This window comes from Parambassis ranga, unplaced genomic scaffold (genome assembly GCF_900634625.1).
Source record: "Parambassis ranga unplaced genomic scaffold, fParRan2.1 scaffold_21_arrow_ctg1, whole genome shotgun sequence".
In the NCBI taxonomy this organism is placed as follows: Eukaryota; Metazoa; Chordata; class Actinopteri; family Ambassidae; genus Parambassis; species Parambassis ranga.
In genome coordinates this window covers 2,775,743-2,791,713 of record NW_021144767.1, presented here as the reverse complement: position 1 = coordinate 2,791,713, position 15,971 = coordinate 2,775,743, and the positions used below count along the sequence as shown (strand labels likewise).

At 42.9% G+C, this 15,971-nt stretch overlaps 1 protein-coding gene across 1 annotated transcript in view; it reads left to right on the top strand.

The window, feature by feature from the left end:
- LOC114429867 (NACHT, LRR and PYD domains-containing protein 12-like) overlaps positions 1 to 6,825 on the top strand; it is a 43,247-nt gene extending 36,422 nt beyond the window's left edge. Inside the window, exon 10 of the mRNA XM_028398479.1 lies at positions 6,781 to 6,825. Coding sequence (XP_028254280.1) covers positions 6,781 to 6,825 — 45 coding nt within the window. The remainder of the gene's footprint in view (positions 1 to 6,780) is intronic.
- Positions 6,826 to 15,971: the final 9,146 nt, after the last annotated feature.

The window sequence follows — 15,971 nt, the reverse complement described above, 5'->3', positions numbered from 1 at the left end:
GCTCTTCCTTCTCAGCATTCTTCTTGATATTATTTGAATATAATTATGTTGGCTACGATCGGACATTAACGTAAACAAAGGCACACAAGCACACATTGTGTGACGTCGTGTCCTCTTCTGCACATGCAGGGCACTTCAGGGCCACAGTCCATTCACACAGGAGAGTGGTAGCAGTCGCATATTATTTTGTAAACACCAAAAAAATCGGATTTCACCAAAAAATCAGAATTGAGCATTAAGACCTGCCGACCTCTGAACGTAGCCTTGGAGAAGTGGCGAAAAAAAGTGTTAAGAGCACAGGGCCTGCCTACAATCAGACACAGGTGCAGCACGTTAGGGCAGGGCAGCTAATCAGCGGGGGACAAGCACACAGAGGTGGGAGAGCAGAGAGGAAGCAGCAAAACACACGGGACCAGGAGTGGATCTGTTGTTGGACCATGCTGATTTTTGAACAAGTGAACATGACAGGAATTGGAATGCTGGCGTTCTAGTCTGCTGCAAGTCCATGCAGAGCTTTATAAAGAGTAACGATTGATTGAACGACGATTGATACGAATGTATCTGTTCATATCACCTGACAGGACCGATTCTGGTGTAACCACAAGTGAAATTGTTATTTGTTGCAAGTCATACACTCTCATACTCTGGATTCCATTACAGGCCAATGTGGACCTCATGACAGTGTTGTATGGAAAGCCAGTTCAGTTCATTTCTTGATATTAAATATTTTGTTCTTGCACTACTTAACTAGTGAATACATTTAGACCTGGTTAGCTAATTAGTTCTTACATGTTCACATGGAGTCAGCTACTGCATGATGTAACATCTAGTATCTAACAAACAAGTAAACCCTATACATGACCACCAAAAACCCATAACACATTATATAACATATCTTAAAGTAAGTATTATTAGGAGGATGCTGTCATCTTCCTGCTAAATTGAGCTTTCTCACCTGGAGAGCCGGCGATCCTGAAGGACAAACTGGAGCAGACAGGGGTGGACCACCTGCTGTCAGAGTGGATCAGGGACTACCTCACAAACTGACCACAATAGCTTTAATTTGCACATACAAATACTACTGTTTACTGCTTACTTTTGCACTTCAGCCACTTTACAGTCTGTTTACATTGTTCATGGACATTTGGATAGTCATAACATTTATGACTTGATGTAACCTGTACATACTTAATATTTTATATTTTATTTGTATCTATTCTCTCTTCTATTTTACTGTGTCTTATATTTCAAGCTGCTCACTTGTGCCTTAAATTGCCCCTCAGGGAGAAATAAAGTTTTCTGAATCTGAATCTGAATCTGAACAATATGTGAAAGCCCAGAACTGTGGGTCTTCAGAAACAACACTGACGGCTGTGTGCTGCAGAAGTTCTCTAACAACACTGCGATTGTTGGTCTCATCACTGACCACGACGACGCAGAGTACAGAGGACTGACGCAGAACTTTGTGGACTGGTATCAGCGAAACCACCTCCTGATCTATGCAGGGAAAACCAAGGAGATGGTGGTGGACTTTCGCAGACGACACTCAGCCCCCCCCCTCACCGGTGAACATCCAGGGAATGGACATTGAGCAGGTGGACTCTTACAAATACCTGGGTGTTCCGATGAGATCCGAGGAGATGGTGGTGGCATCAGTCATTCTGTACAGTGTGGTCTGCTGGAAGAGCAGCATCACAAAGGGAGAGGAAAAAGCTGGACAGAGTCATCAGGAAGTCCAGCTCTGTCCCGACCTTGCAGGAGGAGACTGCAGGAGGTGGGTGACAGGAGGGTCCTGACAAAACTGACATCCATGCTGGACAATGAGTCCCACCCCCTGCAGAACACCCTGTCAGCCCTGCAGAGCAGCTTCAGTGGCAGACTGCTCCACCCTCGGTGTGTGGAGGAGAGGTACAGAAGGTCTTTCCTTCCTGCTGCTGTCAGACTGTATAATAACCACTTCTGATAGGGGCAATATTCACACACCACAGTGTACAATACATAATTTATTTAGTTATGCAGTTTTCTTACAGACCACTTCTACCTCCACTCACCTGTTAATATGCATACTCTTATTTGATTCTATTGTATATTGTAGTTAATTTTATTATGTATCTAGCTTTTCTCATCCTTTTGCTGTCTATATCTGCTGCTGCTAAAACACAATTTCCCCATTGTGGGACAAATTAATCTTTTCCTGTTTTTGCAGACAGTTCTGGATAGCAGGCCCAGTGTGTTTGGGGAGGAGGGAGACTGTGTTTCGACATTTGAGGCAAGAGGCTAAACCATGCTTTTTAAAATCTGGAAAAAAAATAAAGGAGCGCCAACACCAAACTGGAGAGGGAGCCATGCTCACCCTGAGCACTGTTATGTACTGTAGCAACCTAACTTCCTCGACTCCTCTTACAAACCACCTGTTCTCTGTTTAAAATGTGGACATTATTGTCCTCAAAAGACTGACTGTCCTTTCTCTTTGAGGTGAAGATGGACTGCTGAGTGTTGTCCTGTGGATGTGGCTGTGGGTTTTTATTGACTAATAACATATCAGTTCTAGAATGATTGCTGCTGACAGCTGTTTACAGGGTCTAAGTTGGAATAAAGATTAATCCTGCAAACGTAAACATGAGGCAGCCATCCAATCTACTGAAGTTCAAAGATGTGGGATTTGAACCCGGGACCTCTCGCACCCAAAGCGAGAATCATACCCCTAGACCAACGAGCCATGTGTGACCTCTTATTTTTTATGTCAGTCGGTTTTATTTATATAGCGCATAGCTTCACAGGAACCCCCCTAAGAGCACTGTGGCAAGGAAAAACTCCCTTTAAGAGGAAGAAACCTTGAGCAGGACCTGTCAACTTAAGGGGGAACCAGTCCTGCCGCTAGTCAGAGAGGATGAAGGAGAGAGAGAGAGAGAGAGAGAGAGAGAGAGAGAGAGGATGAAGGAGAGAGAGAGGGAGAGAGGATGAAGGAGAGAGAGAGAGAGAGAGAGAGAAGCAAACATGTGTTAGGTGAAAGATTTTATTTTGTATGATGTTGTTATGTGGTGTGGGTCCACATATCTAGAAGTGTGTCCCTAATATGAAGTTTTCATTTCTGTATGCATATTACTGTAATGTGTTTTATAAGTACTTATGTGTTAAGTAAGTTTTACAGAAGATCAAAAGAAGACAGGTATACTGAATGTATTGAGAAGTGTGTAATTTCCCTACTTCTCATAGACTTTTGTAATTCATTTCCTTTGTTAGCTGTTGTCTGCTCTTTGCAGACAGCTCTGGTTGATATCAAGCTAAGGTTGTAAATCCAGATCTTGATTGAAAGAATGTGTTAATCTCCATGACCCCATTTTACGACCCACCCTTCCTGTGAGTTTGTTTTTCTGGTCACTTTCAGATTTGACCCACAGCCTATGAGATGTTAGGACTTAAAGTGAACTTACATGGGGGAAGAGGTGTAAGCTTTTATGGGGCGTCATATAGTTGCTCGTATGGTACAGTGAACATTCTCCTGGAGAACTTATCTTCAACTTAGGTTTACGACTGACAAAAGGGGACCCCCTGCTATTTCCTCTCTAAGGTTTAACCATTACCAAATAAGGTAAACTAAATATCAGTTGAGCTGACCCTATTGGTGCAGAGTTAGGGAAGGACATGATTTTATGGGATCTCAAGATAGGATAAACGGTGTTTACAAGAATGGCATATTGTTCTCTGGCTGTGAGGCCAGGCAACCACAGAAGCTTCTGTTTGTGTGACTCAGAATTTGTTTCTTTACTGTTAGAATAAATTGTAATTTTGAGACCAGATATTGTCCACTTCTTCTTAATCAAAGAACCGGGGAAGATAAACGAAAGGATCCAGAAGATTTTTTATGTCCCTAACAATTTGGTGTTTCCGCCCGGTTTAAAGAAGTGAGGGTCTAACAACATCCTGCCTGACTGAGTGACTACTGGCTAGCCAACAACAAACAAGGTAAGCAGAAACCTGTTTAATCAAATTCTGCATATTGGACACTCTAAATTAAGTAGTCACTGTGACTGGTATGGTGTTTTTAAGTAAAATAGTATGAGACAAATTGTGAGTCCACATAATTGAAGAATTATTCAAAAATTTAAATAAAATATTAAAATAAAAAGAGTAACACATAAAAAATTAAAAAAGTCATTGGGTTTTGCAGCCCCAACTATGTTTGGACGCGGGCATAGATAAGCTCGGTTGAAAGCCCGAGGGAATTTGATGACCCCTGAAAAGAAAGAATGGATTGGCAGTAATAGAATCAAAAAGTGTTAAATGAATGAAAAAGTGAAAAACTTGATGTAAAGATTGGGCGTAACCAGAATAAAGGCGGATTGACAAAGATAACGATTGATTGGCAATAAGTTTAAAATGTTTTAAAACATTGGCAATAAGTTTCAAATATAGGCCTAAGTAAATTGTTGAGAAAGTGCTTTATTGTTGAGAGAAAGATAAACCGGTGATTTGTTTTGTCTTGTCTTGTTTTGTCGTGGTTGTTTAATGTACTCCGCACTGTCGGAGAATTATTGTGTTTAAAACTGATTCTGCGTCGGCAGAGAAGTGAGGTTGTGCAGAGTGTACGTGGGAAGTTGGTTGTGTGAGAGTGTGTCTAAGTGAAGGTGTGTGTCTCTGTTGCCAGAGTCACAGTGAGGGACAGAAGAAGGTACATAGGAAGTTAAATTTTAACGTATAGAAGGAATTTGTAAGTGGTAATCATGTCTAAATGGAAGACAATTGATGAACAGATGGGTAAGATGTTAAGCCGCTGTCGTGGACAGGCAGGTCCGGACAACAAGCAGAAGGCAGCTGCTGAAATGCAAGCAGTGGTTTGTGAAGCGGTGACAGAGCAGGGAGTGAAAGGAGATGATGAAAAGTTGCTAAAAAGTGTGATTGCAACAGCAGAGAATAAAGTTAAATTAGAGAGAGAGAGAAAGGAGGAGATTATTAGATCCTTAGTATTAGAGACAGTTGAGTTGAAGGAGGCAGTGAAGGCAGATGAGGAGAGACGTAAGATTTTATATCAGGCATATCTGTGCTGCATAGATGATGATTGTGAGGAGTCTGGTAGTACCACTGACATTAAACAGGAAGTAGAGAGCGAGGGAACTCAGGGGGCGGAGATACCACCTCCTTATTCGCCCGCCTCCACAGTATCTATCATAACAGCCCTATCTCAGACTCCACCTTCTGGGATGTACCCCATCATGACTGTCCCTGATGGGAGGGGGCGAGTAACAGACAGACAGACAGGAGTGAACTTTAGTCAACTTGGTGCCCAGCAGCACTGGTATAGACAGGCAACAGAGGAGGGGCTTCCCCTGTTGCTTCAGCAGGCCCAGAAAAATGACCCTGATTTACCAGGAAGTGATTCTGTTGCTTGGGAGAGACATGTTGTACACCATATGAATCTACACACTGACAACACTGACAAAGAGACCATGGAGATGAAAGGGCTGCTGATACAATTATTAAAGCTGCAGTTAGCTCAAGCTAGAAAGGAAGCAGCATATCAGAGGAAAATGAAGAAATACACCCCTGCATCACAGCTGGTAGTTCAGCCTCAGCCCACTCTCCCACCTCAGCCACAGTCCCCAGTTGTGGGAGAACCTGATATGTATTTAACCCCACCTTGGGTCACCCGCACCCACTATCGTGATGGGTGGTGCCAAAGTCATAGAGGAGGTAACTGGAGGAAGAAGGGTGGCCGTAGGGAAGGGGGGCATGGAAGGGGTGGATACAGCGGTATGAGTGGGGGTGACTGCTTCTATTGTGGAAAACCTGGCCACTGGGAAAGAGACTGTCCCTACAGAGTGCAACCCCTACATTGTCCACAAGGGGCTCCCTGGTATCCTCCCCAGGGAAATGGCATCCAAGGATCACACTGATATCTGACATCATTCCATCGGTTGGCTTCTTTGGGGAACTTCCAACATCTGCCATTCACAGAACTTGTGAAACTGCATTAGCAGACCAGCACAGACATTGTTTCATTTGCTCCAGCTCATCACCAGTGAATGTGATGGGCAGAGACTTGTTGATCAAAACTGGAACCTCCATTTTGTGCTCCCCAGATGGACTAATAGTGACATTCACTGATGAACAGAACTTTGCATGCTCCCTGAGTGTTGGAGTAACTGGATAGTGGCTGATGACACCACTAAGATACAGATGACTTGTGCAGATATCTACTGGATTCGCCTCCTGCCTGAGTTTCCTCAAGGGGGTGGTCTCCTCAGTCTATTCCAGCAGTGGAAACCCTGGATAACGTCTCTCCGATCCTATAGGCTGCCACAGACCCTCTGTATGTTACACTCTTCTATGACAGGCATGAGGATCTCTCTACCAGGAGAGGTTCTCTTCCTTATTAGAGGGACGAAATTGGTCCATCATAGTAGATAATTTGTTTGTGGCTGAGGAAGGAGTAGTTGCTGATGTATAGTTTACACCAGAATAGTTTAAGTGGCTCAAAATGTGTGCCACATGTTTCATGAGCCATTCATCCAAAATATCAAGCTATAGAATTAGGCTCCATGGTCAAGAAATGTAAAGCTACTTCTGATAGGCAGCTATCACAGCGAATAGGTGTTTAGCATTCTTCATCCTCAAACCTTATTAGATTACCATTCCCAAAGTAGATGATTCCATGTTTTTAACACAAACAGATGGTATAGCAGGCAAGTGACTGATCATAAGGCTCAGGAGCTGTTAGCTACACTACCACATAATTTCTAGATGTAAGTTTTTGTGTCACTGTACTCTTGTCTCTTTCAGAGTCTCAACTTCCACACTGATCTGGCTCTTCTAGTATCCACATAAATTGTTATTTCAGGTAGTAGAGCAGTCATTCATTGACTTGAAGGAGTCTCTGGCATGTGCTGTTGGCTTAGCCCTCCTAGACTACTTAGTTCATTTTACTTGATGTTTCTGAAACAGATGGAGATGTGCATGGTGTTCTGTTTCAGAAAAAGGGGGGTAATAGACAGGTGTCAATCTGAGTTTTAACTTGGTTAAACAACAGTTAGAATGCACCAGACATGCAGCAGGAATTATTAAAATGGTGCAGAAAATAGCTCATCAGGTCTTTAACTTCTCCCAGGAAAAGATGGTCTGGGTGTAGAGGGGGCAGAGTCAAGAGAGAGTCAAGATGTATGCGATGTATTCCCCAGAAGGGAAGCCAGTGCTTCCACCAGGGCTCAGGAAGAGCGTCTTAAATGAGGCGCATGGGCCTGGATATGTGGGAAATAAATGTTAAGGAATTTGACACATTGGTGGCATCCATGTATGGCAAGGATGACCAAGAATTGAGTAAAAGAGTGTAAAATATGTATGAGTATAATTCCAAACACATAGTGAAGTCAGACATGGGAAGTTTTCCACTTCCAGTTGTACATGGACAGGAAATAGTTATTAATTATATAGATATGGTGAAGCACCAGGGATGACAGTATCTCCTGGTGGCAGTGGATTCATTCACAGGGTGGCCAGAAGCGTGGCCTGCAAAGAAGGAGGACAGTGCTACAGTGATAAAGTGTTTGATCTGATAATGGGTTTCACTTCAAGAGTGTAGACCTAGAAAAGGTGGAGCAGGCTTTAGGCCTAAGACACAGGTATTGTATAGTATATCACCCACAGTCATAGGGAAAGGTGGAAAGGATGAACCAAAATTAAAAACAAAAATTGGCTAAAATCTGTGCACACACCAAATTTATATGGGTTCAAGTGTTTTTATTGTATTAATGTGTATATTATGTTCAGTTAATAACGCCACATAATTCACATAATATGAGTTTCTTACAGTCCGACAGCCTCTTGGAATGAATTTTAAGCTTTGGTATGAGTGTGTGATATCACAGGTGAAAGGAGAAACTGAGAGACCAGATGAGGACACGCCACATACTGAGTGGGTCCTCCTGAAGGTGATAAAGAAGAAGTGGTCAGAGCCAAGGTGGACAGGCCCTTACCAGGTGGTGGAGCGCACCTCCCATGCGGTGCGGCTGAAAGGGAAAGGAGACACCTGGTATCATTGGAGCCAGTGCACCCCGGCCTTGGAGTCAGGACGGACGCTGGCCGACATTCAGACGGAGCAGGACAAGGAGAAAATACAAGGGGCAGAATAATCCCCTAAACACAGGAATGTGACCAGTAGGTAGTCTACCCTACTGGTTGAAGAGGACGAGATGGTGAATTACAGCCGACACGAGTGAGCAGTTGTCAAGAGGAAGGTTTGAAGCTTCAGGAGCAGAGGTTTTGGTTCCTGTTATCAAGAAGACTTCGACTGACAAGATGGAACTGTGGGGAAAGTGGAGAGTGTTGGGTGGTTTCATTTTGTTATTTGTAACTGTTGTAATTCTGAGTTTATATGTGTGTGAAAAGAGAAGTGATTTGGTTTTTCCCCCAGGGTCCAGCATACGTAGGGTGAGGAGAGCACCAGGAACAGGAGGAGATGCATGTGTGAGAAAAGAAAGGGGTATAGAGTTAGATTATTATAAGGGTGTAGAGTCCTCTTATATTTTTGATCTGTGTGCAGTAATCAACTGTGGAGGACATAATGCATCGTGAAGAGAGTATAACGTCTATGTTTGTGGGTTAGGATGGCCAGGGGCCTGGAGATGGTGTTCCTCATGGGAACATGTATGGCAGGCAACAAATTGGGCACCTAGAGCAGCTAAAACAACCTCAGATGGGCGGATCTTGTTAAATGGGTTTTTCCGTATACAAAGGGATTGGAGTCACACTCAGAACCCCATTATGTTATCAATTATTGGCTTGGAGCAAAACCCTTATGTTAAACCTTCTGGAGTGCCTGGCCAATGTTGGGACTCCAAATCCGATGATTTTTATATTGTCGTGGGAGTAGACGTGTCCGGTAGGGATCCTGTAGGATTGATTAAGATTAATTTGCTTGATAAACCGGCACTGATTAACCCATCGCCAACTCCCCTTCCTCAGAAGGACATCGTAGTTCATGATTACACTATGTTTACCCCATTTGATGTATTAGCATTGTCTACTGGTTATGAGGATTATAATATTTGGCTCAGATGGATGGTGAAACAGGTGAGGGAGCAAAATATGTCAGATTGTGTTGCTTGTGCATCAGCGCGACCCCACTTGTTCACTGAACCCGCCCCATTGTATCCAGATGATGCATGAGGATTTGGTTGTATTATGGCCAAGACTCGTGAAGTCTCTCCATCAAATTGTACCACGTTGTCTTCTTTATTGTTTCAACATGACAGGCACAGGAACAGTTAATTATGGAAATATTGATGTATCATGGTGTGAGACGGTGGTGCAACGTAATACCTCGGTTTTAGAATCAAAGGCTAGAGCGGATTTATATTATTACTGTGGGGGGCCTCATTTGTTTGTTTCTCTACGAATAGACGGAAGGGGTTTATGTTCTATGGTTAGATTGATGTCTCCATTGCAGATAGTAGGTGAGAAAGCTACCAGGGTACCATCCCAACAACAAGGAAATGGGGCTGACTCGCAGACGGCGGCGACATGTCATCACAAAGCGTTACGCAACCCACTTTGATTTATCCTTAGGCAGTCCCACCTACATAGATGCAATAAGGGTTCCAAGAGGCGTTCCAGATGAATTCAAATTGGCTGATCAGGTTGCAGCAGGGTTTGAGAACATTCCTATTCTCTCTGCTCTTTTTCCAGTGACTCCTAATAAAAATGTTGACAGAATTAATTATGTGCATTATAATGTTCTTAGGTTAGCTAATTTAACCAGGGATGCTGTAGAAGGTCTTTCTGAACAGCTGGCCCCCACCTCTCTGATGTCAGTACAGAATAGGATGGCTTTGGATGTGTTATTAGCAGAAAAAGGAGGGGTATGTGCTATGTTTGGTGAAATGTGCTGTACATTTATTCCTAACAACACTGCCCGGATGGTAAGGTGACAAGAGCTTTAGAAGGCCTCAGAACCCTGTCTCAGGAGATGCATGAGCACCCAGGAGTTGATAACCCTCTAGATGGCTGGCTGAATAAGTGGTTTGGTCCCTGGAACACTTTAATCATTTCTGTAATGACTTCTCTTACAGTTTTTATAGCTATTTTGATTACATGTGGATGTTGTTGCATACCTTGCATGCATAGTTTGTGTAATAGATTAACTGTATCAGCTGTTGAGAAGAAGGATATAGGTGTATATCATCCATATCAAATGCCTTTGTTAGTAGCAGAGGTGCCTGATGGAGATGAGGATGAGGAGGCTCTGTTGTGAGCTCTTAAATGAGCTCAAAAGGGGGAACTGTTAGGTGAAAGATTTTATTTTGTATGATGTTGTTATGTGGTGTGGGTCCACATATCTAGAAGTGTGTCCCTAATATGAAGTTTTCATTTCTGTATGCATATTACTGTAATGTGTTTTATAAGTACTTATGTGTTAAGTAAGTTTTACAGAAGATCAAAAGAAGACAGGTATACTGAATGTATTGAGAAGTGTGTAATTTCCCTACTTCTCATAGACTTTTGTAATTCATTTCCTTTGTTAGCTGTTGTCTGCTCTTTGCAGACAGCTCTGGTTGATATCAAGCTAAGGTTGTAAATCCAGATCTTGATTGAAAGAATGTGTTAATCTCCATGACCCCATTTTACGACCCACCCTTCCTGTGAGTTTGTTTTTCTGGTCACTTTCAGATTTGACCCACAGCCTATGAGATGTTAGGACTTAAAGTGAACTTACATGGGGGAAGAGGTGTAAGCTTTTATGGGGCGTCATATAGTTGCTCGTATGGTACAGTGAACATTCTCCTGGAGAACTTATCTTCAACTTAGGTTTACGACTGACAAAAGGGGACCCCCTGCTATTTCCTCTCTAAGGTTTAACCATTACCAAATAAGGTAAACTAAATATCAGTTGAGCTGACCCTATTGGTGCAGAGTTAGGGAAGGACATGATTTTATGGGATCTCAAGATAGGATAAACGGTGTTTACAAGAATGGCATATTGTTCTCTGGCTGTGAGGCCAGGCAACCACAGAAGCTTCTGTTTGTGTGACTCAGAATTTGTTTCTTTACTGTTAGAATAAATTGTAATTTTGAGACCAGATATTGTCCACTTCTTCTTAATCAAAGAACCGGGGAAGATAAACGAAAGGATCCAGAAGATTTTTTATGTCCCTAACACATGATACAGAACAGAGCAAACATGACAGCAAGATGAAACGGTGATTATACTGTAATAGATATCTATCGTCAGTCCATAAGTAGGAATAGTAATTTGATAGCAAAGATGAGCAGCAGGGGCTAGTGAAGTCGATGAGCACAGGAGAGATCAGGGACCAGACTGCAGGTCAGCATGCAGGTCTTGAGACCTGCAAAGAGAGAGAGAGAGAGCGAGGTACAGAACTACAAGGAAGACAGAAAACACAGATTATGAGACGATATTACCCAGTATGATCCAGACTAAGGAGAGTGGAGGAGAGGTCAGAGGGTGAGGGGGAAACTGCTCAATGGGTCCTGTTTGTACCCCCCAACAAGGTAGGCCTAGAGAGAGCACATGCTCTTCTTAGTTTGACATTGGTAAAGATATGTGCAAAGATTTCTTCTAACTGTGTCAACAAAGACTGAACACTTTGCATATCACTGTCCTCCATGAGGAGACTGTCCTCCATGTCTAGATAAGGCTTGCTGTCTAGCAGCTGGGAGAAATGTCTTTCTGTGGCTGTGGCATTAGCTCAACATTGAATCATGAAGTTTATTTGTTGCAGGAAGTGGTCTTGTATTAGGGTGTGACCCTCCTGAGAAGCAGAACCTCTCCTTTATAGGGCTGTCTTGATAACTGCCTCTCATTTCCACCTGTTGTCTGTTCCATTTGCACAACAGCAGCTGAAACTGATCCACAATCAGTGTTGATCCTAACTGGAAAGGCTGATTTCACGCAGGTGTGGCCAGATCAACCTGTCTCTGGCAACAGGTTAAGTACCACAGGCTTCTAAACTGCTGTGATCTCCAACCTCACCTTTACTTCTAAGATATTTGAAAGGGTGGCTGCAAGTCAGTCCACCTACAGCACCGGTCTGTTTGAAGTGTTCCAGGATTCAACAATAATCTGTTTAATATCACAGACCAGAGTGAAATCAAGTCCTTTTGAGGCAGAAATAAGCCCCTGGACTCACTGTGGGGCCACAGTCACTTTTTGGCAGATGAAAACACCAGTTTTTGAGGTTTATTATTTTAAAGGGGTCTTCATGGTATAAATGTGCTGGCTGCATCATAAGTTCTTGTTATTTAATGATAGTTAATTATAACTTCCTGGACCTGCAGACTCTTTGTCTTCATATGGCCTGAATGAAGGGAGACTAGCACAGATTTGACATGTGTGACTTCCACATGCTTTCCTACCATGAATGGAACAAGTCAAGCAGCACATGATGTGTTTGTGTAACACTGGAGATGTTAGCTGTACATGTGCAGAACAAAGACATGACCCACAGCAGACCATCATGTTTAAGGAGCAGCAGGAAGTCCTCTTCTTAGTAACATTTAGGTGAATGGGACGGCACATTTGATGTTTGACTTCATCTATGAACACACGTCTGCAGCATGTTTACTGCATTTGAACTGTTACTAATGTCATGATGCCAGCTGTGTCAGCTTTGTTTCCCTTTAAGTCCTCCATCTTCCTGCTTCATGTACTTTGTTGTTTTGTTGGATATCCTGTTTTATTGTGAAAGGACTCTTTCCTTCCTCTTGTGTTTCCCTCCTTGTTGCTCAGCTGCTCCGCCATGATTGTTGTCACCTGTGTCTTGTTAACTCTTGTGTGTCCAAGTCTTGTGCTGTCCTTTGCTGTCTCTGTCACGTTCAGAGCTTTCTATGTTTGCACCTGTTGTTTCCTGTTCCTTCAGTGTCTTCAGCATGCAGTCTGTTCAGGTTTGGGTCCCTTGACCTTTTCTTTAATACTTTGGTAGTTTATAATTTCACCTGCTGTTTCTGTCACTTCTTTCATTATGAGTTAAGACTCCAATAAGTTCTATTAAACTCACAGTGATGTATCCAGACCTCATAGTAAAGCCTTTCTTCTTCATGCCTCCTCCCACCTTACCCATTAAGCACATGTGTTTGTTACCAGCAGCAACATGATTGTGGTATAAGCTCATTGAACACTGTGCTCAGGGCTCTTGGTAGTTTCTGCTTCTTCTCCTGTGCTCCTCCAGACACTCCCAGTCCTCCTCTCTGACTGAGCTCACCTGCTTCCACTTGCTGATCAGGAGACAAAGGACAAAGGAGGGAAGATGAGACAATGGCTGTGTCCCATTTCAGGGTCTGCATCCTTCGGAGGACGCAGCCTACGCGGTCTCAGGAGGCCGCGTCCTCCTGAGGATCCTCCGGAGGATCCTCGACCGTTGGTAAATGGGACGGTCTGGCCTTCAAAGCACTTCCTGATTGTGGCGTGACGTCATAAATTTTGCCCCGGGAAAAACAAAAGCAGTCACAGCGACACAACACGGACTACACAACAAGCGGGACAACAGTGTGGATTTAGAAATTTGGAATATTTTAATATATTTATTTGTTGTTGGAGGAAGAGGAGAGGCGGCTCCAGCGGCAGCAAAACCGGTGACGGCTCATTTTCTTCAGGCTGGGAGAGCGCAGTGGGGAGGTGACGGTAAGCTGCTGTTTAACCATATTATTGATCATAATTAATATACCAGTTACTGAGCAAACGCTAGATATATAACCAGTAGATAGACAAATATGATTAAATGTAATTTATATTTTATTCAATTGTAAGACTTGATACAGGGTCTGTTTGTAATTTTAATACTTTAAATTAAATAGCTACATGTGTAAGAACCCTGCAAATAACCCTGAAAGCACTGCTTTAATGTGTCATTAAGCATCAGGTCTGTCACTGCACCAGAGAATTACTGCTGGGTGGAGGAGAGTGGGGCTCCCTGCAGGACCAGCTGTCTGTCCTGGAGGAGGTGTACTGACCATCATCACCTTTGGAGGGTGAGGATACATATTTTATAGCTTTTCATATTTTAAGCTGCGTTGGAAGCCGCTCTGTTGAAGTTATTATTTTTATTTTTGCCCTTTTTAAAAACATCTTTAGTAACATGGCAGCCGCCGATCGTCAGCTCTGCAAACCCTGATGGACGATGTGGTGGACAGAGGAGACAGACACCCCCCTCCCCCAGATGATGTCCCACTCACAGCCAGAGGACTCCAAGGTCTTCACCGTGGCATCATCCAGTCCAGCAGCACCAAGGACTCCTGCTCAGCCAAACATTTATATATATGTTCTTTGTGAATAGTATTTTCTGCTGATCTTTTATAAATAATAAACTGTACATTTTCATAATGCCCACTGGTAAATAGTTAGAAATGTTCAAACTGTGTCTTTGTAAATATTGTACATAACAGAACAATAAATGATTTACTGTGTCACTGAGAAGTTGTTCAAAAGTTTATTAAATTATAAATAGGTAATGAAACACATAATGTAACAAGGTTAGAAGAGTTTAAGAACACAGAGACAAGAACGATTTAATATACAATTTAATAAGTAACATTTAAATAACACAGAACATAAAATCACTGCTGTCCACCATCCTCTGTATGAGCTGAGGTCTGTCCGTTCTTTCTCTGCTCTCCCTCTCTCTCTCTCTCTCCCTCCCTCTCCAGTCTCATCTCCTCCGTTATCAATTGTCAGGTTTCTTCTGTTTCTCTCTGCTCCTCCTACAACATAATGCCAACAGGCAGAATGACCGTTTGATATAATAACGATAATATTGCTCCTCACGTGAACTATACTTTATACTATACTACAGTAAACAACAAAAAACAACATTCAATCAAAACGTTTAGTTTACAGCGCCTCGTATCAACAGGACGTCATGTTTGTAAATATAAAACTCATTTTTTTAATGCCGCTGTCACTACTAGCATTTTAAAACTCTCCAACTACTGCTCTTTACTTACATTTAAATGTGAATTCGGCACTCCTGCCGGTGCCGCTGCCGCTCGCTTGGTCCGTCATTGTACTATTGGACAAAAAGTAGGCCCGCAAAGCATTGTGGGATATTTAAGGCCACGAAGGATGGTAGCGATGCGTCCTCCAAATTCAGGCAAAAGGAGGACGCATTTGGAGGACGCATTTGAAGGACCCTTCGACTTTTGGCGAATTGGGACAGCCTTCGCGCAGCTTTGTGACGTAAGCGGCCTTAAAATGCGCACTCCGAAGGATGCAGACCCTGAAATGAGACACAGCCACAGAGGGACATTTGTCCTTTTGTTAGTAGGGCTGCTGCTTGTTGTTGCTCCTTTAGAAAACCTGATGTGTTTTCTTGTTCCTTTAGTAGAAAATAACGAGTCTCTGCTTTTGCTTCTTTGTCTCCTAGTTCAGCTTTTGTTCTCTCCTTGTCCTCTGACTTGCTGAGGGATGGAAAATGGACTTTTAGCTGCACATGCTGGAAGTCCTGACTCCAAAGCGAGTAATTTCCCATAGACTCCCATGATAAAATGGCCGACATCACAGCAGAAAAGAACATGTTTACAGCCTGGTACAAAAAACCACTCTGGTCTCAGATGATAGGTTCTCTTCTAGTGTCAACTGTATCGGGGGTGAATTTTTTTACAACTCACTCCTTTCAATTGTATTCAGACTTAAAATTACACATAATTATGGGCGTTGCCGCTTGAGTGACAGACAGTTGACGTATCACAGCACGAGTTTCCTCCCCCTCTTTGTCCATATTTGTAGTTTTGGCGGACGTGACACTGCCAACATGGCGGCGGTCAGCGTGTCCTGGAACCTCCCACCGAGCCTCAGAATGGCTCTTCCGAAACAAACGGAAGCTCTCACGGAAGCTCTGTCCATAGTTTTTACTGTCAATGGAACGTGTTCTAAGGGTTGTCAGAATTTCTGTATGAGGTATTGTAAAGATATAGAGAAAGTAAATACATCTATTGTGTGGTAATGTGGTATAGATAAATGTGCA